Source organism: Pteropus alecto, unplaced genomic scaffold (genome assembly GCF_000325575.1).
Source record: "Pteropus alecto unplaced genomic scaffold, ASM32557v1 scaffold45, whole genome shotgun sequence".
NCBI lineage: Eukaryota > Metazoa > Chordata > Mammalia > Chiroptera > Pteropodidae > Pteropus > Pteropus alecto.
In genome coordinates, this window is record NW_006442491.1 from 7731645 (window position 1) to 7759378 (window position 27734).

Here is a 27734-nt window from a genome sequence, read left to right on the forward strand (position 1 = left end):
AATGAAGCTAATGAAGAGACCTTAATCAAATACTTCTGGAAAACAATTAGTTGGCTTCCTTTAGAAACAAATATTCATAGAAACTTTAAAAAAACACAGAGGAGAATGTTGTGAACATCTAAGAACAAAACAGATAGTATTAGTTTAAAGAAAATGTCCTCCAGGTAAATAGACAAGCAAAATTCTTCCCAGCAACATTTAAAAGTGAAATGCATTTATGGGCCCAACGCAATTGTTGACCAAATAGCAGAAACCAGTCTATGAAAAATCATAATAAAAAATATAAGTCTATAATTCTGGTAGTTATATATAGACATTTCTAATATCTGTTTTGCAATTGTCCAGTGTTTACTCATGTACCTAAATTAAAATAAAATAATACACACAAAACCACCCTTGAAAGGTTTTTTTTCCTTCTTAAAATGTTTATATCTTAATCCATGTTCAGAGCAGCAAAAACATATCAGAAAGTATTCTATTTAATTTTTCTAAAACTTTTTATTTTAGGGGAGATCATCTAAATATGAAAAAATGCAATATCTACTGGGCTCTAAAGAAGATGGACAAAAAGTTAAAGTGTATAAAAATATTTTTATTTCCTCAAAATATATATAGAATGAGAACAATAACTTACTCATTACTCCCAGGATAAAGGTCTGGTTACTTCAATTATTTTACCTTTTGGTATCCTTGTTTCCATCCTCTTAAATAAATCAGTTATTTATTTGAACTTACTTTCTATTCATTAGTCAGATAAATATTCACAGTCGGGATGACTAGCCTTCATAATTATAACATTATTGTAATCGGTCAATAATAAAGATGTTTTATTTAATGTTTTAATACAGATGGATTAAAAATCAAAAGAACCTGTGCTTTTTTATCATAATCTTACATCTATCCTTCTAACATGCTTGTGTTTTTTAGAAACTTGCTACCACGACCTTGTTGTAGTAAACTTTAGAAAATGTTGAGATTCCAAAAGGCTGCCTACAAACCAAATGGCATGCTAGCTTTGGCAGACCGAGAGCCTCATTTTGGCTTCTTTCACTCCCTCTAGCGTTTGCAAAGCTCATCTGCCTGATTATCCAGTTACCTCACTGAATAAGAGCTCAGCTAAGTCCTGCCCATCTATGACATCACCCCCTTATTCAACCACTGTGAGGTGAAGCTTTAACTTCAGACTTGGAGGTGGGCTGTGTGCAGTAAACTGGAATGCGCTCCCTCACTCACTCCTCAGTGTAGGAGTGATCCGAAGCAGGACAAGCTCAGGCTGCAGCTGCCGTCGGCTTTGTGTGGACTGGACGTGGAGCTTGGGAGAGGGGGAGGGTTATTACTCCAGTTCACCGTCTGTGGAATTACAGCTATAGCAGCAGTATACATGGGATTGCTTTTTCTCGTCTTTCCTGGTAAGTGTTTCCCATGATTTTCCTTATGTTGTCCCAGAAAGTTTGCTTGGTTTTACTCTCTAGAAAGAAATGACTTGGTACCATGAGGCATCCAAATATAAACGTTTGCTCTGTCACCGGTACAAGTAATATATGTGCGAGCCAGCCAAAAAGGAAAAATCTGACTATATAGCCAAATGCAAGAAGTTTCTTAAAACCTCTTCCATTAAAAAAAAAAAAAAAAGTAAATGGTTATTTTCAGTTTTGTGTAGGTTGCTATTAAACAGAGCCTTATGGAAAACATTAAGTTGGAAAGTTAAATATTAAAGACTACAGGGCATATTTTTTTTCACAGAGAGGAAAGCGAAAGGTCTTGCTAACTTGGTGTGAACTGTATGTGTGGTATGATCACCAATTTCTGTTTTTACAACTGTGAAAGAAAATCAATAATCCCTCAGCCCATGAGTACGCAGTACATGAGAAGCATACATCTTGCTCACAGCTAGCAGAGCTACTCCTGGAGACTTGTATGCCTCTGTAAGGATTAACAGCTACACCTAGATTTGAAAGCTTGTACTGCTATCCTACCAGAGCTGCTTCAAGCATTTCAGGCTTGCAAATCTCAACTAGTGAATTTAACTTAGAGGAGGGGGAAACTCTCTTCCAAACCATATCCCATCTCCTGTAAAACGCCAAAATCCATTGCTTGGGCAAATGTAGTATGTGACTAGCATATTGATTGGCAAAGTCTACTCAGAAAAGCTAACAAAGCTGAGCCTGGAAGCTATGCCTGATATATGCAGCGAGTTCCCCATGGCAGGAGTGAAGGAAATGAGTAGAGCTCTCATCAAGTGGAATATGTAGAGTATCCATTCACTTCCAATTTATAATAGGAAAATCTTATACTGAAATAAATACTTTTAAACAACAAAGTTTTCAAAAAACAGTTAAATGTATCTTCTGAAAAAAAATTTCAGTGAATTAGGTCTGCAACAAAATGGTTGCATTAAGAGAAAGAGTGCAACAGGCCTATATTTTCTCAACATTGGGGAGTGGGGGATTTTTAATTAACTATTTATGTAAAATTAAAAAGAAAAGAAAAGCCTTGATATTTGCCAATTTTGGAACCAAATTCTCTAATGGTTTTAATAATTAGCTACTTCAAATTTTCTTAATAAACCTATTGGCTCTAAAATGCACATACATGTTATTTCATTAGCAGAAAACAACATGAATAAAGCCACTAGAAAAGTGCTGCAGCTGTAGCAATACCTTTCTTTTACCACTAATTGCATAAGAATATACTGACCAGCATAAACATAAAGAACGAATTTGTCTGTTTTCAGAAAGGACCACTAATGCTTGCCCCAAAGTGACAGATGACTGATACTAGTCTCTTTTGAAATGACTAAAGAAATTAATCCTTTAAAAGTACTATAAAATACTAATATTACCATTACTACCGATATTATTAATAATATGCTAGGCTTTAATCTATAAGAAGATTAAATCAAAGATATGCCACTTAGTTTGCAAATACATGTGTGTACACAACATATACACATATACATACACAACCACATACATATATTTATTAGCCTGAAATAAAAAACAAGGTTACAAAGAAACAAGATTGCATGTATTTGAGTAGAAAAATCACATCTAATTTTTTTAAATGGCGCACTGCCAAAACAAATCAATTCAAAGGATCGGCAAAGATATTATTGAGTAAATAAACATAATAATTTCATAAATATTGTGTTCCTGTATAATACTAACCATCAGTTATTAATCGGGCTTTTCATTTCTCTGTTTGTCCTCCTACCACCTTTTAAATTAATTATGGTTAGGTTCACAATGTCCAATTAAATACTTCCTAAACATTAACATTTGCGAAATACGTAATTGGATAGCAAATAAAGTTTTTACAAAAAGAAAAGAAAAACAAAATTTGTCATAACCGAATGTGGCAGCAAAATAGAAGGTATGTTCCTTCTGCTTTTAAGTGATAATTAAGGAGCCACCAATTCTATCAAAACTTTTTCAGAGCTAAATGAAGCAGTGTGAAATAAATTTGGTTGAAATCTTGTGGCTGTCAGACTTTGTTAGCAAGCTATTAATTATCTTTATCCCAGTTTCTTCTCTAGATTATATTGCCCAATCAAATAGAAACTCCAATTATGTTCAGCATCTCCTGCCTAGGGACACAAGACCCTAATGAACACTCAGTGTCTCCAGATGAAAAATACAATTATCAGCTTTAAACATGCAAGTGCACTGCAGAGAATTGTCTGCGCTTTACTTGGCCATACAACCTAAGGCTGCCTCCTCTTTCTGGATTATTTTAAATAATTTTAAATGCTACAAAAATCAGTAGAAGAGAACTTGCCTTGTCTTAATATTATGTTAATGCTGCTTCTTTCTGCTTTTTATTTTTGATATGTCAATGTTCATACAGATATTAAATTAAATCTGGTCATTTAAAAAATTGGTTTAAAACTGCCATTTCAGTGAAGCCTAACTTTCCCCCATTTTTAAAGGTGGGTGGGCTACATAACAAAGACTGTGATTAATGGCAAGATCTAAAACTAACTTAAAAATTCTGAATAAACCCCTCCTAAATATTATTTTATTCACCCAATTTATTTTAATAGCATTATAAATAATTGTTGAAAGTCAAATGAAGACTACCATAAATGAAGTCAACAAGGGAAATAAGATTCAGTAAATTTTCAAAGGCTGTAATTTCTTCCCTCCATTTCCCCTCTTTCCCCCTTCCCTCCCCACTTCCCACCGCCGCCCCCTCCTCCCTCCACCTTTTGCCCCAGAGGCCTTCACTGTTCTTCTCAACGGGAGGCTTTGTTGTAATTAAACCAGAGAAAAACTGGCCGGCAGCAGCCCACATCTGACTTGTGGTTTCTGAAAGCAGTGTTCTGATAGAGTGTACTACCCCCCAGTGGGCAAAAACTCTACAGTAAATCTCTCAGCAATATTAATTCTCAAAACTACATTTTTCTCTTCAGAACATAAAAAGGGCTGTTTCTCAACTTCTTCTAATATTCCGCCATTTCAAGAACTTATACATCAACAGACCAATTTCCAAGAAAGAGATGGTTTGTAAATGTCTTATGGAAAAACTCTTCTCCCTCTTAAGTAATATACATTTCAGAAAATATTTTCCAGTTTCAGAATGCAGATCAACAACATTAAACTTGGTAAAACATTACACAAAAAAAGTTTTGAAAACCATGTTTATATTGCACAGAAAAGGTTTCAGGACTTTGATTTACTGACAAGAACTCCAGAGAAAACAGATTTTAAGTGAAAAGGAATGAAACATAATTTAAGCAGTTGCTAAATTTGCATTTGTTTTGCATATGCATAATCTCCTTCCTACCCCCAAATCAAGTGTCAGGAATATATAAAAAGCTCTATCTAAGTATTAGTCTGCTTAAATGAGAGGAGGAAGAAATTGCTCTCACTTGATGAGACAATGACAGCTTTTGTTCTTTATTTCACTTTTCTTGTGCACAAGTTACCGTGGCAACTTTGAAAAGAAAATCCACAGACCACATTTGGTTAAAGTGTGCAACTGGACTGTGGATTGATCAGTTTATGTGTTCTTGATTTCCTCTTCATTTGTTTTAAATCAATAATATGATTCTCTAACATGAGAAAACAGGGTGTTTAATGATCTTGGAGGTTTTCACCAACCACCACAGTGCTTGGTACACTGTAGACCCAAATATTTGTTGTACTAGTGTAAGAAAATTTGAATATTAGAAATATTAAGCACATCAACCAAATTGTATTCACAACACTGAAAAAAGAATTTCAGGTTTGCAATGGGAAAATATTTCTGGTTTAATAGAAAAAGTAAGCATAGTTTTAATTGTAGTTGCTTAAAAGTCAATGCCAACTTAAAGCATGTCTCTTGCCCCAAACTCTCTACTGCTCACCTTTACCACTCTCTAAGTTAATATCTTATTCAGTCTTACAAGTCTTGGTTCTCTAATTTACTTAGTCTGGCTTTAATATCATAAAAGGAAGCAGCATTCACTATGATGAAAAGATAACAACCCAGTTTGCCTTTTTGTTTTAAGGATGCTCCATTTAACTTTACAAGCCAAAATAAATGAAGCAGAAATTGATTAATTTATCACAAACCTATTAGAGAAAAGAACTAGTAATAAAAGGAGAAAGTAAAAATCCTTTGCTTTGGAACTTTTATTCCCTATTTTGCATAAATAAAACAAGAACTTCTTCAACCTAGAAAATAGTCTGGATAAAACTAAGTATGAAAAGACACACTTGCTTCTCTGCCTCTCAGCAAACCCTTCAGACTTCATGACTCTCAAGAGGAGAGTTAGAAGTCCTTCTGCTTGCCTGGCATTAAACAAAAGAATTGGAACTTTCCTGAAATCTGATGATCGTGGAAAATTTAACTGCCAGACAGGCTGCTTAGAAAGCATTTTGCTGTCACTATCAACTAACGTGATATACTCCAGTTTTTCAGTTTAACCATACATGTAGTTTATTTGAATTACCATGTCATTACAAAGACTTAGCATTCACAGATTGATAATTTTGTTGTGCGTTTTTTAGCAGCAATTTAAGCCTTCGTAAATAAATTACTTTCTTAATACTCTAGATTATGATTGCATAAATTCCAATTTACCTAGAAATATTCACAGACTTGGATAAATTTGATTAAGCATGTGTTTTTTTTTCATTCTTATACTTCTACTCAAAATAATAATGCAATTAAATTAATTTGGATTGAAAGTTCTACGTGTCATTTTACTCTTATATCTAATGTTTTTAAAAATTCTCAGCATTAGAAAATGATGTGAAGCAAATCATTAAAAAGAAACTGAAATCTGGTTTAAGATTTTTAATAAATAAGCAATGATTTCAAATCAAAATAAATTTAAATCAAAAGTAGCAAATAAAGGATTTAGGAAGTTAGCAATATCAACATATAATGTAATCTTAATCTAAGTGTGATCAAAACATGAGAAATACCTTCTCATCTCAAACATTCCCACCTCCAAAATATTGTAGAGGCAGAGAAGGAATCATATAAACATGTAAATTGCCTCAAGTTCTTGATTTTATTTAAATACAAGTTTTCTATTCAGATACAACTTCTTGAATTATATTAATTTTCTTAACATATCTAAAAATGATAGCATCCTTATTTATTTACATACTTTTTTAGGTGTATCATGAAAATAAATTTAAGGCTTTTCACAGACTTGATGATTACATTATAAATGCTTTAAAAAAAAAAAACTCCACAATTTTTATTTATAAAAAGAGAATAGAAAAGATCCATATTAAAAGATCCCAGTGAAGTAATTATGTTTTTCTTATTTTTTCCTTCAGTTTTAAATGCGATATATTGAAGTAATGATTTAATTTAAAACAATTTAAAAACATTCCTTTAAGTAACCAGGGCTCCATTTATGTTTCTCCCCAGGTTACCTATTAACACGATTTTTCTAAAAAATCGATTTCTTTTTGTTCAGAAGCAATGGCCTCTTTCAAGACTACACAGAAATAAAGGCTCTGAAGCTGATGTTGTGGAAACCTGGCCACACTGTCCATGCCAGTGGGGGTCATTTTTCTTTTCATCATTCACATTCAACTACATGTCTCTCTATGTACGTGAATATGTAGAACCAGCTCAGAAAGAGGGAAGTCTAAGGACGGGGGCAAGATTGCTTATTTTAGATGGAGAGATCATTACAGCCTTTAATATGCAAAACCAAAAAAAAACAAAAACAAAACAAAACCTTGATTAGCCTGTAGTTTCAAATATAAAAAGGAAGAAGATATAATCTATAAAACACAGTCAAACATGAATTGAACTGTTTTGAGCTTAAGTAAAAGGAGTAGGGTCTGGTAGGAGAATCTTCATGTCTGAAAGAGTATCCTTTCCACAGAAAACTGTTTAATGTTTTTGCCTTTCATTTTAATGAAGTTTTGGGAAAACTGGCATTTTCTAAGAATTTAATGAGATTTAAGGCTTTCTATTAATCCCACATTATTACCACTATGGTATTAATAGCAATGTGAGTTTGCACAGCAAACGGAACAGAGAAAGCAGTTTCACAACTGTGAAACAGGAAAAATAAATGAATTAATCTTCCTTCTTTTCATACCAATTTAGAATATTTTTCCTTTCTCTTGGTTAAAATTGTAAAAATCAATATATATCCTTAAGAGTTTGATTTTGATCAAATATTTATAGTTCAAATACAAGCTTTATCTCTGGCTATCATTATGGTCATCACTTGGACACAGTCTGGACACAGTCAACAATTTTCAATCCCTACTCATCAGGTTCAACTAGAGTATGTCCTAGAATATGAGAAATGCCTGATTACTGGTGACATTTTAAGCAGGTTCTCACTTGTGATTTTTATTGTGTTTTTTAATTAGTTTCTAATGCAATTTAACAAAAGCAATTGTTTTCTAAGCTCAAATTAACCCACTTATTTTAGATGTTGAATAATTTTCAAGCTTAGAAAACAAGCCTTTTAAAGTAACTTTTAAATTATAATTTCAACAGCTTGGTTTTCCATTTTCACCTACTGAGAAAGCAACAGTTTTCAAGAAAATGTACTATTAAAAGTCAACAATAATGAGCAAAGCCCTAAAGGCGTCACAGTAAAACCTCACATTAAACAATAAATCATTTAAATTTTCCTCTGTGGGCACTTTGTGATATCCACTTGAGACTACTTTAGCTAACTGCTAACTGCTATTTTTGATTCAAGTCGCCTAAATAATAAATTAAATGTAACTGTAAATTTTTTAAGTTTCCTTTTGTTAATGCAGTCTGTCTATGATAGCATTGGTTTCTGGGGGCAAACTAAAAGAAATTAAATTTTCAAAAAGAACCAGAAGCACAAATTTTGGCCTTGTTTAACATTCACTTTCAGTAGTGTTTGAATTCTGGAACAGATGCTATCCTTGTTGGATACTAGGTAATTACTGGGAGAGAAGCAAATTGCTTCTGCTTTAGTTCTAATTTCAGCATCGAATATTTCCATGATACTCTAATGTTCCCAGAATGTACAGAAAGCCCCTGAGCAGGTAACCCTGGATCACAGATACTAATCCTACCCATCTCCCTCATCCACCAAAAAATTCTTCATGTATATTAGATAATGGACAAAGCAGTCATCATTAAAATCACCGGTCTCTTTGGTCAATCCTTAAATCATGTTTCAGAAATGAAAAATACACTTATTGGAAAATGGCATGTTTATGTTTGAACCCAGAGAGAAATGCCTTGTCAGGTTTTGATATGTTTTCCTAATGGTTATTACAAGGAGATAGATTGAAATATCTTCCTTTCCATTTCAAATACAGACTTCTCAAATTCAGTTTGCTAAAAGAAAACTAAAAGTATAGTCTCCTGAAAAACTAATGACTTTTGGCTAAGAACACCTGAGTAACTAGAGTTTTCAGGTCATCGACTAGTCCTCAGGAAACACTTATAAGAAGGAAGGTAATGGTGGTCACATTCACAATTGGAAAAATTGAGGCCTGCAGGAAGAATTAAAGAAGGCAAAGAAGGCACTGAACTAATAAAAATAAAAGCTTCTAAAGAAAACACTTCTCAACCCTTTAAATTGTAGATTGTATAACTTTGTAAAATCATATTCAGAAATGTCTAATAAGTTACCATGAAATTTGTCACAGTCCTTATTATGTATTTTCTCACCTCTCTGACATGTATTTTTCTTCTTTTCATACACTTTATCATTTTATACCTCAGATTTAAAAGTGAACTTTTAAAGATTGGCCTGACCTGAATTCAAAAGCCATGGAAGGGGCTTACTGCCTCTTGAATGAAGCTTTGCTTCTGTGTTCAATTCAAAGTGACACGTGACACTAATAATCAGTTAACAGTAGAAATTATCTGTTTGGTGACAATCTCAACTTCAGCTTCTACTTTCTCTCTCTCTCTCTCTCTCTCTCTCTCTCTCTCTCTCTCTCTCTCTCTCTTTCTAACCAATTACTGTAATGAAAGATGTGTTGCTTGAAGAAGAAAGAATTGAACGTAAATTTCTAGGAAATTTCTCTGGTATGTTAAAGTTCATTATTAGAAGTTCATTTAAACCTTTTACTTTCACAGGAAATGCTCAGACCCAGTATTTTTTAAGGAAGAGATATAAAAGAAATCTAGTACACTTCCTTTTTTTCCACGAAGAATATTTGAATTAAGGTTTCTTTACCTCTTAAAAAAGAATACCTGTTTTTGCATAACGTGACTGCACCAGATATTCTAAGAAAGCAGCAAGAAGCAAAAGCTGGAAATAGCTATTTCACAGCAGGTAATCATACCTCAGGATGTGGCTACTGTAAAAGTTTATACTTGGATAATCCTGGATGGGAATAAAGGTAGGGGGTAACTGCCTGAAAAACCTATTACTATACAGGCATTAGCATCATGAATGGCTTTCTTCATGAGGATCTGAAGTTACTATCTCTGACCACATTGCGCAGAAGAGCCAATAAGAATTTCAAAGAAAGCAATTTTCACTAAGGGAATTAAGCTACACAAAAGAAACCTTCACACAGAAACTCTATCAGAAAGAAAAAAAAAAAAATAGGAAGCCATGTGTTCTACATAGTAACAGGAAGCTGAATTGTTTCTGGTCCCCGATTTAATGAGCTTACCCGCCATGCTGAACCACAGCTGGAATTTCATTGACAACTGCGAGCCTGATCTGGAGGTGTGTGCGGCATAGGATTACTTGAATAAACAGTGAAGAACATTTCCAAGGACTAAACAAGAGTTTATAAGTCCCAGGCCCTCACCAGGAAAATAATATATGTGCATTGGATTTTCACTCACGCAAAATTTACTCACATCGTTCAATAAGGTAGGAAAAATATTAAAGTCTTTTATTTTCATGCCTGAAATTATGAAGGCTAATTAATACCTAAAGGTGCAGAAGAAATTATATTACACAACAGATCAGTATAAACCTATGAGTCCTCAGCCATGGGGAAAGTTGAATCATAATCTAGATTAGAACTTGAAGAAAGATAAATATATTGTGAAAACATTATGAGATAGAATATAATGAAACATATGCATGAAGCCATTAAACCATATAGTACAAAACATAACAAAATGAGAATAAAAGCAAGAACTAATTTAACGTAAAATGAAATTTTCCACCTAGATTAGGTAGATGTGTTAGCTATGTAATTCTTTCCTTCCTTAAAGTTGATGGGAAAAGGTTTCTTCTGATGTACCTGCTAGAAATACCTATCAAACAATGTTTAATAATAATAATAATAATAATAATAATAACATCAATAATCAAAACAAACAATTAGCTTTGCCTCAGGATCTCAAGAGGTATGTGACTATTCCTGAAAAGTGAGAGAATATTTTACTACTCATTTCTATACCCACATAGTCAACTTAATAAAAGGTAGATAAAATTTTGGTTTTTAAGAACAATAGCATTATTATCTTTAAATTTAACATCATATCTTTATGTCACTTCATTATGAATATTAAGAAAAAAATTAAAAATTTGATTAGATTGGTCAGTGACTGGCTACAAAATTGATATCAAGTAGTACAAAAATATTTTAGAATACTCAATAACTTTAATTAAATTTAACATTTCAAAATTAAATGTATTTGGGACATGTTTCTTAATACCAGAAACATTTAAAGGAAAGAGATTATATGATTGTATTCATTATTAGCTAGTAAAAATCCATAAGCATGCAAAAAAATTAAATATGAAAGTGATTATAGATGTTTTAATTTCCATGCCTATTTAGAATAGTATCTTAAGTATGCTGGTCTGATTGCTTTCTCTTTTCTTTAACTCATTCCATTTTAGGGCTGTGAAGCTACCTTGTGTAAAGACATCAATACTGCTGACCATGATCAGCCCAGCCTGGAGCATCTTCCTCATCGGGACTAAAATTGGGCTTTTCCTTCAGGTGGCACCTCTTTCAGTTATGGCTAAATCCTGTCCATCTGTGTGCCGCTGTGATGCAGGTTTCATTTACTGTAATGATCGCTTTCTGACATCCATTCCAACAGGAATACCAGAGGATGCTACAACTCTCTACCTTCAGAACAACCAAATAAATAATGCTGGGATTCCTTCAGATTTGAAAAACTTGCTGAAAGTAGAAAGAATATACCTATACCACAACAGTTTAGATGAATTTCCTACCAACCTACCAAAGTACGTAAAAGAATTACATTTGCAAGAAAATAACATAAGGACTATCACTTATGATTCACTTTCAAAAATTCCCTATCTAGAAGAATTGCATCTAGATGATAACTCCGTCTCTGCCGTTAGTATCGAAGAGGGGGCATTCCGAGACAGCAACTATCTCCGACTGCTTTTCCTGTCTCGTAATCACCTTAGCACAATTCCCTGGGGTTTGCCCAGGACTATAGAAGAACTACGTTTGGATGATAATCGCATATCCACTATTTCATCACCATCTCTTCAAGGTCTCACTAGTCTGAAACGCCTGGTTTTGGATGGAAACCTGTTGAATAACCATGGTTTAGGTGATAAAGTTTTCTTCAACCTAGTCAACTTAACAGAACTGTCACTGGTACGGAATTCCCTGACTGCTGCACCAGTAAACCTTCCAGGTACAAACCTGAGGAAGCTTTATCTTCAAGATAACCACATTAATCGGGTGCCTCCAAACGCTTTTTCTCGTCTAAGGCAGCTGTATCGACTCGATATGTCCAATAATAACCTAAGTAATTTACCTCAGGGTATCTTTGATGATTTGGACAATATAACCCAACTGATTCTTCGCAACAATCCCTGGTATTGTGGGTGCAAGATGAAATGGGTACGTGACTGGTTACAGTCACTACCTGTGAAGGTCAATGTGCGTGGACTCATGTGCCAAGCCCCAGAAAAAGTTCGGGGGATGGCTATCAAGGACCTCAATGCAGAACTGTTTGATTGTAAGGACAGTGAAATTGTAAGCACCATTCAGATAACTACTACAAAAGCCAACACAGTGTATCCTGTTCAAGGGCCGTGGCCAACACCAGTAACCAAACAACCTGCAATTAAGAACACCAAGCACACTAAGGATCAGCAAACCACCGGGAGTCCAGCAAGAAAAATAGTTATAATTACTGTGAAATCTGTCACCTCTGACACAATTCATATCTCTTGGAAACTTGTCCTACCTATGACTGCTTTAAGACTCAGCTGGCTCAAACTGGGCCATAGCCCAGCATTTGGATCTATAACAGAAACAATCGTAACAGGGGAACGTAGTGAATACTTGGTCACAGCCCTGGAGCCTGATTCGCCCTATCGAGTCTGCATGGTTCCCATGGAAACCAGTAACCTCTACCTGTTTGATGAAACTCCTGTTTGTATTGAGACTAAAACTGCACGCCTTCAAATGTATAACCCTACAACCACCCTTAATCAAGAGCAAGAGAAAGAACCTTACAAAAACCCCAATTTACCATTGGCTGCCATCATTGGTGGGGCTGTGGCCCTGGTGACCATTGGCCTTCTTGCGTTAGTGTGCTGGTACATTCATAGAAATGGATCACTCTTCTCAAGGAACTGTGCATACAGCAAAGGGAGGCGGAGAAAGGATGACTATGCAGAAGCTGGAACTAAGAAGGACAACTCCATCCTGGAAATCAGGGAAACTTCTTTTCAGATGTTACCAATAAGCAATGAAGCAATCTCAAAGGAGGAATTTGTAATACACGCTATATTTCCTCCTAATGGGATGAATCTGTACAAAAACAATCACAATGAAAGCAGTAGTAACCGAAGCTACAGAGACAGTGGTATTCCAGATTCAGACCACTCGCACTCATGATGCCGGAAGGCTGGCAGCAGACTGTGTTTCGGTTTTTTTAAACCTAAAGAAGGTGATAGGAACCCTGTTCTACTGCAAAACACTGGAAAAAGAGACTGAAAAAAGCAATGTACTGTACATTTGCCATATAATTTATATTTAAGAACTTTTTATTAAAAGTTTCAAATTTCAGGTTACTGCTGCGATTGATGTAGTAGAGATGCCTGAACACAATTCTATATTTTAGTATTTTTTAGTAATTTGTACTGTATTTTCCTTGCAAATATTGAAGTTATAAACCATTTACTTTGTGTTCTACTGAGTAAGATGACTTGTTGACTGTGAAAGTGAATTTTCTTGCTGTGTTGAACAATCAGGACTGCATTCACATGAGATCCTTGTAGTATAAGCACAGGCCATTTTTCACTTTGGTATTAATAAAATGTAAAAAAAAAACAAAACGGCTGAATGAGAAAAATTAAATTCAAAAAATATTTATGAAATAATGTTCCAATTATTAAATTTATATTATCCCAGTGGTATTAAATAAATCAAAATATGTGAAGTAATGGGCAATATCAAACTTGCTGCATATCTCCATTTTTACTATAAAAAAATTAAATATCCTTAGGAGAGTAGGCATATCTTCTGAACTGAATACATCAGCTGGCATTAAAGGAGTGTGAAGTCTGTTAAAGCCATTGTTAACAGAGCTTTGAGAATAAAAGACTTCACAAAAATAATAAAGTAAGCATGTTTCCAATTTAGGGGGAAATCTATACTTAGAAAAACATAAAAACTTAGCCTTGAATAGCATAATGAACACAAATACCAGAATCGCATTTGGGTTTTGCCTATAGCATCCTGATTTTTGAAAAGTGAACCTTAAAGATATAATTGTTGAGTTGTTTTTTTTTTTTAATCATAAAGGTGTCAAAAAACCTTATATGTATTAAAAAGGTAGTGTAACCATGAGACTTTCCCCTCAACAATGCAGAGAAAGTAGTACTTTAAATAAGTGAGAATTTAAAAGAAAAATAAATACTAGAAATCAAATTTAGAGGTGGTTTATGTGAAATGTTTTAACGCTGTACATAAATCTTCAATTTATTTTCACAATGATCAAGATTACTGCCCATTACTGTCACAGTTTTCCATATAATACATAATAAACATGTAACATTTCTTTCTAGCTTCCTACTGAATTGTGAGCTATTACTTGTTTAAAAACCACATCACTTTTCTGTTGCCATAATTTTTTTTTCCAACAAAAAACCAAAGTGCATTGTACGCCCTTTGGCCAGTCTTGTATGTGCCTTGATCCAACGCTACATGTATTCAGCTTTTAAAATTTGACAAATTTTTCATACTTCCTTAAATATGAAAAATTATGGTCTTATTGCTGAATAAAACAAAAAAAAAGTACAAAATAATCGTGCTTGCTTTTTCGGGATTATGTTACTATCACTAAAGTAGCAAAGTGCCCAGCACATTAGTCCTAAGCACCCCATGTATTTTTCTAGGCATAAAAATAAACATTGGCTACAAATAAAAGAATAGCAATATACTGATCTTGTCTATCATTTTACTTCACAAAGAGTTCAGTGTTTAATGCATTAAATAATTTCCTAACAGTCTTTGGATATACTCTTATTTTATTTATTCACTGCATTGATGGAAAACTTCAAAAGTGGTTTTGTGACCTTTCAGTCTTTTGTCCACTGCTGCCAAGACCGATACTTTTGTCTTTGAAACTCTAATATTTTTTTAAAATGGCTTTTTTGTACTGTGATTTGGCATCAGAGGATTTGAAATCTCAGATCTACCACTTACAAGGTATGTACCTAAAAGCAAACCACTTACTCTTCTTAGCTTAGTTGCTTTATCTGTAAAATGGGGCTAATGCTATCACCCACCTCACAGGGTTGTTGTGAGGATTAAATGAGACAATGTACATGGAAATTATATGATGTTCAACCAAATTTAAGTTAACTACTATTCAAGAAAATTTAGCCATGTGTTCCCAGAGTTTTGCTAGATATCGTCGCTTCTGCTATATTAACAAATATCTCCGATTGCCTATGAAACCTCATTATTCATTGCCGTCTTCAAATGTTTCTCAATACTTTTTCTTTTGACTTCTGTTATGAAGGTTAGCTGTTTTCTAGGAATAACTTAGCTAAGATAAATATGATTAACATCAATATAGAAAATATTTTCTGAAGGAAATTTGACTTTGCTTCCTGAGGTTTTGAGTAGTTCAGCTACAGTTCTGCCAAAAGTCAGGGAAAAAAAAAAAGAGCTGAATGGTTTCATCAAGTCCCTACAAAACTGAATTTATAAAAATCCAAAGGCCAAGAGATTATACTATTTTCCAGTTAGTATATATTTCATGACCACAGAAAATTTTGTGTGTATTCTAATACATGTATTTAAATTTTACCTGGGATAAATCAGACACAAGTTTTAAACCAGCAGATAGAGACAGCACGAATAAAGATTTACTCTACCTAGGCTTGCTAAGAAATCCAAACACTTTGCTGAAAAAAAAAATACACATCTTTTCAATAGAACAACAAACCACAGATCATCTTAAAGGCACTAAATTAATTACAGATACATTTGCATATATCCCAAACTAAATGTTCACAATTTTTATTGATCAGGTACTAACAGAGAAAATTGTAGAGGGAAAAAATCCAATCCTGAATATAAAGCTTATAGATTTAACAAGAATACAACTAGGGGAGCTAAAAGAAAAAGAGGGGGTGGGGGGAACCTCTCCCTTGTTGAACATTTAACAAAATCAAAAACTGTTTTTGGATGCAGCCACTTGTAACTGCATAAATCAGTGTACTTATGCTCTCATTCCCTATTAAAAACAACACTGTGCTATGTCTTTCAGCAAGTCCAATTTATTAAAAGTATTCTCCTGTGCCCCAGAAACTAGTAAAAAATTGCTTTACTAACTACAGTTTCTGAGTAAAGCACATTTTATAGCTATATACCAACATGACAGTTTTCATGAGGAATTCAAAGAGACCTACATGCTTTAAAACACCTGAAGTGTGGGTGTTAAAGGAACCAAACCACCACTAAATTTACTTTAATATTAGCTCATCTGCTGCTGAAAACAGTAGTGGCATTTAAAATTGTAATTCCTTTCTCCTACTTAGCATGATTAGCAAATCTTAATTTAGCACAGTCTTGGAATTAAAACTACTGTATTTTATGCTTTTAGACTTTGGTTAACAAAAAATAACTCATTTATCAATCACTTAAGAACTTGAGTTCCCTACAAATAATCACAACAGATAATGACCTTTACTGAGTGTCTTCTATATTATAAATAGCAGAAGCCTGCCTTCAAGAAGTACGCTGTCTACAGGTTAAGGCATAATCACATAATGTAATGAAAGTTGACTGCAACTGCAGTAGAGAAGAAATAATTACATCTGTTTGGATAGATCAAGGAAGACTTCATGAAAGAGGTAAAATTAGGGCTGGATATTGAAAGATATGAAGGTATTTAAAGAGAAAGCAAGAAAAGTAGATACCAACCAAACCATGGGAGAGAAAATGGTGAATGAAGTGATGGAGATAGGAAAATAGGGGCAATGTTTTTCAATGCTGACTATACCCTTCCCCTCCACTAGTTTCATCAAATAGTGATGACTTGAAGAGGCTTTTATTAAGATAACCAGCCCTCAACATAGACCTACTAAATTTAAATCTCTTAGGTTAAGACTAGGCATTTAATTTTTTTTAACCCCAGAGGTGATTCTGATGAGGTTGAGGACCACTTTCTTAGTGAATGTTTGGGGAAAGGCCAACGGTCTAGCTGAGATATAGGACCCATGAAGGCAGTAAGGCTGGAAAAGTTTTTTTGTTATTGCTGTTGTTGGTTTTTGCTTTTGTTTTTATGTTAGGCTTTGTAATGTGTTGAATTCCAAGATGAGAAGTCTGCAAGATATTCTTCGGCAGGTGTGTAAACAATCAGTGCACTCTAGGGACATTTGTAAACATAAAGAATATTGCATGATGAACAAATGAGGAGAATCTGGGAGTAAGAAGACAAATTAGAAGGCTTAGAAGAGGAAACAATGCACTGAACAGTGGATGGGTTTTTGTTTGTTTGTTTGTTTGTTTTTAAGGTGTAATTCAACAGATACAGGAAAGGTAGAATTCCTAGGAATTGGAAACTGAGGAAAGAATAAAAACTGAAGATGATGACTTTCAGCCAGATAAGTAGCATGTTGGTGAGGTAATAAGGATGGAAAATGTTAGAAAAGCAAATTTCAGAATATTTTGTACATATTTGGTTTGAACAGGTGATCATATGAACAATATAGTTTTATGCTGGCTAATTATTATGACACAGTGTAGATGATAAATTATAAGTGCCTTAGGTTTAAAGTACTTTTATGTTATCCCTCTGGAATGTCTATCAGGAAGTTGGAAATGAGAGTCTGGGGATATATCCTCAGCATCGAGAAAGGGAATCCATGTCTAACAGGTTACTATTAAAGTTTAGAGGATGGACGAGATCACCAACAGAAAATGAGCAGAGAGAGAAAAGGAACAACTGCCCTTTGTAGGGATAGAAGAAGGAAAAGGAATCCAAAACAAAAACAAAGAGTGAAAAAAAAAGAAAATGAGTCACAAAGAAGGTAAAATCATGAGAAGAAAATATTATTGAAGTCAAAGAACTAGAAATATTAAAAAAAAAGGGTGTCAAAAATTTAGTCAGGAATATAGAGGAAGAGGATACTGCTGAATAAGGAAAATGGGAAGCCCTTAAGGGATTCTGAAAGCAGTGTCAGCACAGTAATAAGGCAAAAGCCTCTAGGATGTTGACAGGATAATGGGAGATTTAAAAAAAGAAGAAGAAAAGAAACAATGATTAAGACTATTCTTTAAGAAGTTTGGAGGGTGAAGGAATCTTGGTCAGTTGTGTGATGGATCAAGATAGATAAAAAGAAAGTGAATCCGAGGAGGGATATTTGTCGACCACAGGAATAAGAGGCAGTATAGATTTAGGAATCTATAATGAGGATGGAAAGCATAGTTCATAGGAGAAAAAATTTGAGAAGCACAAGAGATGTGGTCCAAGTCATGGCTGTGATTCTAAGATGACTGAAGTAAAGGCTATGTCTGAGAACCTGCAGTTTTGGAAGAGTCACCAACAAGGACTACAAAGTCACTCAGAGAAATGGAAAGGGTTGTTATGAAAGTGAGCTTTATAAAACAGGTCCTAAGGGAGATGAGAAAATAGCCCAGAAATTAATAGGAGGAAAAAAATTATGAGATTAGGTGATGTAGATGTAAAACAAGCACTTCAAAAGAAAGGTTTATGAATAATGGAGATGGAAACAGTCAGGAAAGTGATCTTCCAAAGGCAGGGAAAATTGTTTTCAAACTCCCTACCTATATCCTATATTCCTCCCCTCCACTAGTTTTCATCAAATAGTGACCACAAGAGGACAGGTAACAGGGAAGGACTCATTCTCAGGGAATAGATGTCAATTAATTCAAGGTGGTGGAAAGAATGCTAAGAAAAATATCAGTTACGTGGGAATTTGGAATCCAAAAGTAAAGAATTGCAATGGGCCCAGTGGAAGCAGTTAGGAGATGGGCCAGAAAAGAGGCCAAACACTTAGATAGAAAGAGACACAAAACAGAAAAGTAGAGCAGAGGAGAGCATTGCACCTAGGACTCTAACAGATAATCAGAGTTAAAAAGGATGTTGGTCATGAGAGGTCACGAAACTTATTTAAATAGTATAGATATTCTGAACAGATAAAAATAACTAGAATAACTAAATTAAACTTGCTCTATTCTTTGAACATCACAACAGAATTAAATCCAAATTTATCTCAAAATACACACTGAAGAAGTATTTCTACCCACCCACAGAAACTTTTCTCAGGCTTTCCCACAAGTATCATAGGATTGTAGGAGAAAGGGTAAGCAAATCACATTATGGACCCTTCCCACTTTCTACCCCCCATCTCAATTTTACACTATTTGGGTGAAATGAGATAGAAATAAACTTTAGGGCTGCCTTGAAAGTTTTTTTTTTTTCTTTTTTAAGAGGCTTCAAAAGGAAGCATGCAACCACAGGAGTGTGGAAGTCGGGGATAATGGGATTTTACAGACTGATTGTGTGCACACATAAAAGCAGTACTTCTTTTTCAATGCCAGCTGGCTGGAGTGGAGACGGGGGCAGTCTAGGAAATTACTACCCAAAGTAATTACCCATCTGAATGTATAGCATGGCTCTGATAATTGTGACATTACAAAGCTGAGGCTAGTTCATACCAACATTCCATTAAAAAGGCATAGAATCACGGCTGGAATTCCACATTTTAATTTCCTAGATATGAGGGCCAATGTTAATAATTTTTAAAAAAATAGTAAAGACTAGGTAAATAAAAGTCTAACAAAATTCTCTTTTAAAAATATGTTCTATAAACATTAGCAATGCTTACACATACAGTGGGCTTACTAAGTGCCTGGTGATCATGCTACTGCTGCTGCTGCAGCCAATACCATTAGTTGAGGACTTTGTCAAGAACCGTGCTAAATTCTATATATTTTAATCTCATTTAATTCACATGATAACTTTACAGATAGGAGTTATTAACTGTATTTTTCAGATGAGAAAATTAAGACTTTGAAAGGCCATAGAGATATTTAATTCATTCAACATTAGCAATTACTTACTGAGTACCTACCTACTCAATAATTGTGCTTGGGGCTGGGTATACAGCAGTGCACCAAAAAGAAATGGAGATTATAGTTGGAGGCAGGAATTCAGATAATTCAGCTATTGACCAAAAACTAAATGAATATAAAGTGAAAAGTTGTTACAGGTGTCATGGAAGGGAAAAATATAGTGCTGTGAATGAGTCTAATAGGAGAACCTTCTTAGACTGGGTGATAAGGGAAAGCCTAAGACCTGTGGGATAAAGAGTCAGCCATGTGAAGAGTGAGGTAGAGAGTGTTCTGAGCACAGGAAATAAGAAGTGTTGAAGTTTCAAGGAAGAAATCAGCTTAATGAGTTTAGGAATTGAAAAAATGTCAGGGGGCTCAAGCTCAATGAGCAAGACAAAGCTGAGATCAGTGAGGCAGGGCTGGATCAGACCATGCAGGGTCTTGTAGGCCAAGGCCAAGGTAAGGAGTCTGGACTTCATTCTAATATAAGAAAAGCAAATGGATGGGGGTGTCCGGGGAGGAAGAGGAAGAAGAGAATGATGTGTGGGGATCAGACTATCAGATTTCAATTATAATAAGGTCTGTAGTCACTGTATGGAGAAGAAATAGTAATATGGAATAGGATGGTGGCAGTGAGAAGAAAAAGGGGGAAAGATGCCAGGAATATTTAGGAGCTATAATGGTAGCCTTAAAGTTATATAGTTAGTAAGTAGTTAACAAAGTATTCTGTCTGCTACTGAAGCCGGAGCTCTTACCCACTCTCTTTAAGTAGTGAACAGAAATGTTTTTTCAATAACTTTAAAAAGGAATTTAAGTCCAAGAAAAAGAACATTATTTTCTTTTCTTGGAATAACAACTAGAAGACATTTTTAAGATTAAATCTCAAAACATTTTAATGGGACAAATGTGGATTTTTCTACCAAGGCTTATAGACCTCTTCCCCATGATGCTAAATAATGACTTCTGGTCAATATTTAATAGCTGTAAATTACCCTAAAGATAACTTTTGTCTTTCTTACAGCTTTCAATAGATTTAAACTCAGAGTTGGCAGACAAATCTTAATGTTTGAGTTCACTACAACACCTTTTCATGATCCCTTTGTGTCTTCTAAGAGCCAGATTGTAAGTGCCAGATCTCTGAAGCTGTTCTCAAGGCTCAGTGCTGAGTTTGAGACATATAATCCAATACGAAGGTAAAGAAATGCCAAGATTATTTAATGTTTTTTAATAATTATTTAATTATATTTTATATAATTATAAATATCATCTTTAAATTACTGACATGCTTTATTCAGAGTATACTTACCAGACATCTGTAGTTACAGACAGATGTTGGAGATCTACATTTAATGCATGCTTACACCCAATATGTCACAGAATCTTAGAGCTAGCTAAAGGAGATTTCATGAATTTTGGTGATGTGTACTAACAATTAAACAATTTCTTCATTGTTTTAAAACAATACAAAATTTGAAAAAAGTTTGTAGTTAAACTGTAACTAGTCTACATTTTTTTAAAAAATCCACAATGGAAAAAACATGCTATTAATCAAAGTCTATTAATCAAAATATAGCTCTGACTACAGAGTTATTCAAGGCTTATAGCACTCACCACATAGGAGTTAAATGTTACATTTATTACTGTTATTATCTAATAAATAAAATATTTTACTTATAAATTGTTATCCATATTCCCCATTAAAATGTAAACTCCATGAAGGCCAGTAATTTTTCTCTTGCCCTTTCACTGCTAAATCACTCTAACCTATAGAAAAATGCCTGGCATCTAGCAGACACTCAAAAAAATATTTGCTGGGCGAGTGAATAATAGAATGAATGAGTTTCAAAGGGTTGTTTAACAAAGTATCATCTGAGACAATCTTTGTTAAAGCTCTTTGTAAGCTGTAAACCATTCTACAAATGTAGAATATTAATCACTATCTTCATGATAATTAGCATAAACAATTTCCTCATTCATTATCTCCTTTACTTCCCAATGCACAAAAGAAATGAAAGTTCAAACAGATTATGCAACTTGCCCAATGTTGTACAGTATAAATGGTAGAATTAAGACTCCCAAAAACAACTTGATTCCAAATGCAAGGATCTTAAATCTAGATCTGTCTTTACTATGTTGTTCTCTTTGTTGTGAAACCCTGACCTAAGTATACACACAGTGTATACTAGAACAGTCTATTAAATTACATGTACAATTGATATTTGAGATGATGATCAAGAATATTGTATTTGAATTAGACATATCTGGGTTTGCACAGTTTCTGCCACTTACTTGGGGTATGGCCTTAGGCCATTTAGTCAACCTTTCTAAGCCTCAGTTTCACCTTCTATAAAATAGGATCATAATAGTGCCTCTCTAATTATAATGAATAAATTATGTATATATATTTCAAGTTGAGCATTTAACTCATACTTCTCTCTCAGTAAATACCTAGTAAATTTTATTTTCATCTTTGATGATGAAGAAACATTTGCCTGGTGTCTGATATTAGAACTAATATTTGAACATAGGATAACAAAAAATGGAAAGTAGGGAAGCAAGATAAACGCACTTGTGTGCATTTCTATTTTCCCTCTGTACCCTGCACTGATTTTACAGAAACAAATACTAATAAATGCATACTTTTTCTCTCTCTCTCCGCAACCCAACACAGGACTGGGCTCATTATATTACTCTGCTACCTTTTGGTAAAGGTACATGTAGGAATGTCAACTGCTAAAAAGTATAAGAAATAACAATTTTTTTAAAAAGTTATTATCTTAAAGCTGTTAAAATGGTAAAAGTCTTCTTTATGTTTTCTAGAATCCCAATAAATTTGTTGTATAAGAACAAATATCTAGATGGTTACTTGTTAAATTAAAGAGTTATTAAACTATATCAGTGTATGAGCACCAGGGACAGTGTTTCAGATAAATTGGTCCCTGCTGGTGGGAATCATTTTTATTGGGAAAAAGAGAGCATTAACAGCTAGGTACGTGTTTCAGGCAACTATAGTCTTCTGTTTAAGTGCAACTGTAAATTGCATAATCCAGGCTATCCCTTTCTGGGTGTGAATCCAAATTCGCATGCCCTTGCTCTTTTAAAAAAAGAGAGAGCAGGAGGGAGGTCTAGTCTCTAGTTTTATAAACATGTTTAAATAAGACATTCTTATTTCCTGGTATATCAGGTGCCGATCTTTTCCAGGTCTACAGGAATGTAGATAAGATTTTTCTTCAGAAAATTCTCCTTTTAATGTTAATTAATATACTTAAAAGGTTAGGTCTAAGAGTGAAAATTAGATTTCAATATTTATTATAGTGAGATAATATTAGCTAGAAGAAGTGTGCTAGTTCACAAGCACATTAAACTTTCTCACCTCCCCAGACAAATTTCACAAGTTCTTCCCCAATTCTTCACCTTTCCTTAGAAGTCCCAGACAGAGAGGTAGCAGTAAGAGCCATTAAAACCAATTAACACTTCACCTTCATTTTGGGACAAATAAGAGGGGAAAAAGTGATTCAAACTAAATCTTTAATAAATGTGTAAAAGTAAATTATAAGTCAATTCAAAGTAAATAAAAACATTCACTTGTGACAAAAATGTACATGTGTGAAATAGTTTATGCTCAAATGAAAAAAAAATGTAAAAATGTAACTTCTTACCAAATCTTCACAAAATACTTAAGTATCCACCAACTATACTACCCTTTAATAGTAAAAAAGATATAGTTAAGGGTCTCTTAAAAGAATGTTAATTCTGTGCTCTACTTTCAGCCAGTCTAACAAATAACAGAGTAATCAAATTATTCTTTAAAAATATTTCTAGGGCAAGGAACTATATATTTCAGAATCTATTCTAAAATTTAATGTCAACACTGAAGTATTTTAATGTAGATGTTAAATGCAGACACTGTTTAATGTAGACATTAAAGTGTTATACAATTATCTTCCATAAAACCCTGGTAACTATTACTTTTGTAAAAATAAATATATTGAAGAGATGATAAGAAATTGGCATATTCAAACATGTCATTCTTGCATATAGAGGAGTGGTTAAGAGCACAGAGTTCTGGAGTTAAGCCAACCCAATTTCAAACCACACCAGTTATACCACTTACTAGCAGGGTAACTGGGCAAATTACTTAATCTTTCTAAACTTGCCTTTCTTAATCCTACTTTGTAGGGATTAGTAAATGAATTTAAAATATAGAAGTGCGTAGTATAGTAGTGCCTAACACATTAATAAGTATGTAGTATTTTGTGGCTACGGGCAATACATTCCGGGGGTTAATTGTGCAAATTCTTAAATCTGACTTCTTAGGTTCAAAACTAAGATTTCCCACTTATTACTTATTTGGCTCTAGGCTAATTATTTCACCTCTCTATATTAACATTAGTAAATACATAAAAAAATTCGAGTACTTTGCACATTGTAATTACTCAATAAATTATCATTTCAAAAATACTTCAACTGAAGTCTCATAGAAGTTAAAATTTAAAGAGCATATCAGAGCAATTTTCTTTTCTGATATTTGAGTTGACCAGCATTAGAAATAAACATTATCAATTCAATCCACATCCATAAATCTTTCCTATATACCAATATGCAATTATATATTGATCAAGCTCCTAGTTTCAGGTTTCCCAGATTTATCTGATGATATAAAACACACAGAGATTGTGACTGAGCGGGTCTGAGGTGGGGCCTTGGAAGTTGTATGTAAAATCTACTTCTTATGTGAGTCCTATAGCCAAGCAGGCTTGGAAACCTTGAACTAGTTGAAGCTATGTTCAACCACAGAACCTGAGAAGAAAATCTAGCAATCACACCCACTGAACAGAATTATTCTTTTCCAAGTATTATGTAATAAAAATGAGAATATTAAAAATAATTTTTATTCAACATTTTGTTGAGTATTCATTAGTAACAAATATTTATTGAGCATATATTATAGCATAATTCACAAAACAGACTTATTTTTAAAATTAACATCATTTGGGGAGTGAGAGTGGCAAACAGAAAAGAAGAGCATCCTTAGCAAAGATACTCATAATATACCATTTGTCCTGAAGAGTTCAGAAAATATTGGGACAAGAGTCCTATTGGTCCAGAGGTATAGTTCTTCAGGAAGTCTGTTATAGTTATTTATGACACTGGTACTATTTGAATGGGCTGAAAAAGCTAATAGTTTAAGGACATTGAAATAACAAATTCACTATAAAAGTAATTTAAAGGGTGTAACCATTTTTTTCTTGACTCTTGAAACAAATTATAGTTTATCTCTCATGAGTAAAATTAGCACTAACTTGGATTTGAATTTTTTTCAAGACAATGATAAAAGGAAACACAACAAGCTTCCATTTTCCCAAGCCCCCATGCCCACTCCTGATATACACCACATATTGCTAAAACTGTGACCAACTTCTACAACTGAGGGATCTGGATTCTACAACCTTGTAGAAACACAGGCATACATAATTATGTAAGGAAACCCAAGTGAAATGACAGCAAAAATAGCACTAAGACTATTTTACTAAATGTAGAACACTTATAAATTATGGTGTAGTAAATCTGTGTATATTTCAACATGTTATATCATTATTTACATTAGCCAGTGTGGTCAAGAATTATTGTGATTTAAGATCCAAGCTAGTACCTGGAGAGGTAAAACAGTGCAATCATTAAGTAATTTTCTGTAATCTTCTGGCTAGAGAATTACTAGCTACTTGCATAAATTTGGAATAAAGTGGATTTAAATGCAGTCATTATAGCTATTCAAATATAATTAGTCCATAGTAGCATGAGCTAAAATAAAGTATCTAACAAGTGTTACTTAAAATATGACTAAAGGGAGCAGGCACAAAACTTCAGGTTTTTCAGTTTTTCCACTGCTCCAAGAATTAGGAAAATAAAGGGCCACTTAGGACTCATAAGTGGTCACTGAAGAGTGGTAAGATGACGTGGATTTTTCTTCTTTTTACTTTTCTGATTTTCCAAATTTCCAGTAAAAAAGTACTATATTTTTTTTCATGACTAGAGAAAATAATTCCTTTATTTAAAGATATTATCTGACAGATCAAATTTATATGAATATTACAGTAAAGCTATTTAAAAACTTTGTCCTTGAAGAGGCTTAATCATGTTCTTCCTCAAAGAAAATCTGCCTTGGGTCCTCCTTATTTTGTCCAATAAAATATAATACAAGAAAAATAATAAAACAAGGACTGAAATTCTACGCGCTACTTCTAAATGTAGGTTATAAAAGGATGGTTCACAGTTGCAATGCTAAGTGATAAGTTTTAATGGTAGTGATAGAAGAACTCCTCCTATTCAACTGGTGTGTGATCCCAATAAACACAGTGAAGGCTGGCAAATGGAAAACCCTTACCTTCTCTGAGCAAAAGGAGAGCCAACTCTTCCAATGGATCATCGTTGAGATTATAAGACATAGCCAGCAATAGACTTTTATTACTCATCCTTTGCCTTTTCCTCTTCATTTTATCATTCTCTCCTTCTTCATTTTTTTTTCTTTAATATTCTCTCTTTAGCTTTGGCCTATCTCCACACCAGTTCCTTAGGAGGGACTCAAAGGCATTGTTATTCTTATGAATTTAAAAAGGGACAATTGTAGATGGGCCTTGGAACATGTGGAGATCTATGCAGCCTCCCATTAAGACAAAATGGGCACTTCCTAGAGCTAATGCACAATTGGTATGTTAAGGGATACTTTATTTATAAGACAGGTTTAGTCAATGCCCCTTTAGCCTTTTTCAAATTTTCTTGAGCACCATGCTGATATGGTAAGTCTAGTTCTCCTGACTTTATGCTGTTTTAGAAGGCAATATCTACAGGGCAAGGAATTTTCTATGAGTCTTTAAAAATAATAACATTCTCACAGAAAGGCACCTATCAAAATGAGCTTCGTACAATAATCTGAACAAAGTCAGAATATGTAAGTGCTCAGTGTAAGACTTCAGCTAACATATTCTTCAAAGAATAGACATAAGAGAACTCAGCAATGCTTAGTTCAGAGTTTTCCAAGATTCTCAAACTGAAAGCTGTTTCCTTTGGGTTTATATACTGCAGAAGCAACAATGGAGGCAAATAACATAAATGCTATAATCATGTTCCAGTCCAGAAGTTTTTATTACAGTAAGTTCAGCTCTGGGTAAGCTGCTATAATCAGCACTCTGTGATGGCAAATACACTGACTGTATTTCCATTCTAAACAGTATATAGCACTTCGGCTCTTCCTGAGAAGGATTCATGAAACAGCTCTAATCAACACATTATAGTTGGAACAGTTAGATGTAACACTCACAATTTGTATGACTTAATTGTCAAAAGTGTTTGCTTTCCAGAAGAATACAGTTAACTTCAACTTTCAGTAAAATCTTTCAAACTAGTTCATCAACTAAAATGACAAATAATCTCTACCTTTCCATTACCAGCAACACCCTCTGAGATATAACTCAGTTGTTAGAAAAAAAAATCTAGAAATGAATACAAATAACAAAATAATTTACCAAAATAAATGGCCTGAAGCAAAGTCAAATAAGAGAAAAATTTTTCCAAAAATTTCAAAGACCATTGGTAATGGTGAAGGTTCTTCCTGGGTTTATGTCAATAGAAGGCTTATTAAGTAGGCTGTCCACTGAAAAATCTTAGTTCGCTTCCTAGCTTATTGTTGTGTGATCTTCTGACATATAAACTTACTAACTTCAAATTCCATAGCTCTAGAAGCAGCTTGGCAATTGTTTTTCTAGACTATGT

General features: G+C 33.9%; 2 protein-coding genes across 4 annotated transcripts in view; one reads left to right on the forward strand and one right to left on the reverse strand.

Annotated features, from left to right (window-relative positions):
• The window catches only part of LOC112470954 (O-acetyl-ADP-ribose deacetylase MACROD2-like), a 1076828-nt gene that overhangs the window by 790923 nt on the left and 258171 nt on the right, over positions 1-27734 (reverse strand). The window lies entirely within an intron of this gene.
• Positions 1174-14818, forward strand: FLRT3 (fibronectin leucine rich transmembrane protein 3). 3 transcript variants are annotated; one of them, XM_015597250.2, is made up of 3 exons: positions 1174-1409; positions 9541-9739; positions 11276-14818. In XM_015597250.2, the coding sequence occupies exon 3, from the start codon at positions 11319-11321 to the stop codon at positions 13266-13268; it is 1950 nt and encodes a 649-aa protein (XP_015452736.1). In that variant the 5' UTR covers positions 1174-1409; positions 9541-9739; positions 11276-11318; the 3' UTR covers positions 13269-14818. The 3 variants fall into 3 exon arrangements, with proteins under 3 accessions (XP_015452736.1, XP_006921639.1, XP_006921638.1); XM_006921576.3 differs by having other exon boundaries at positions 1175-1409; positions 9541-10291; XM_006921577.3 differs by lacking the exon at positions 9541-9739.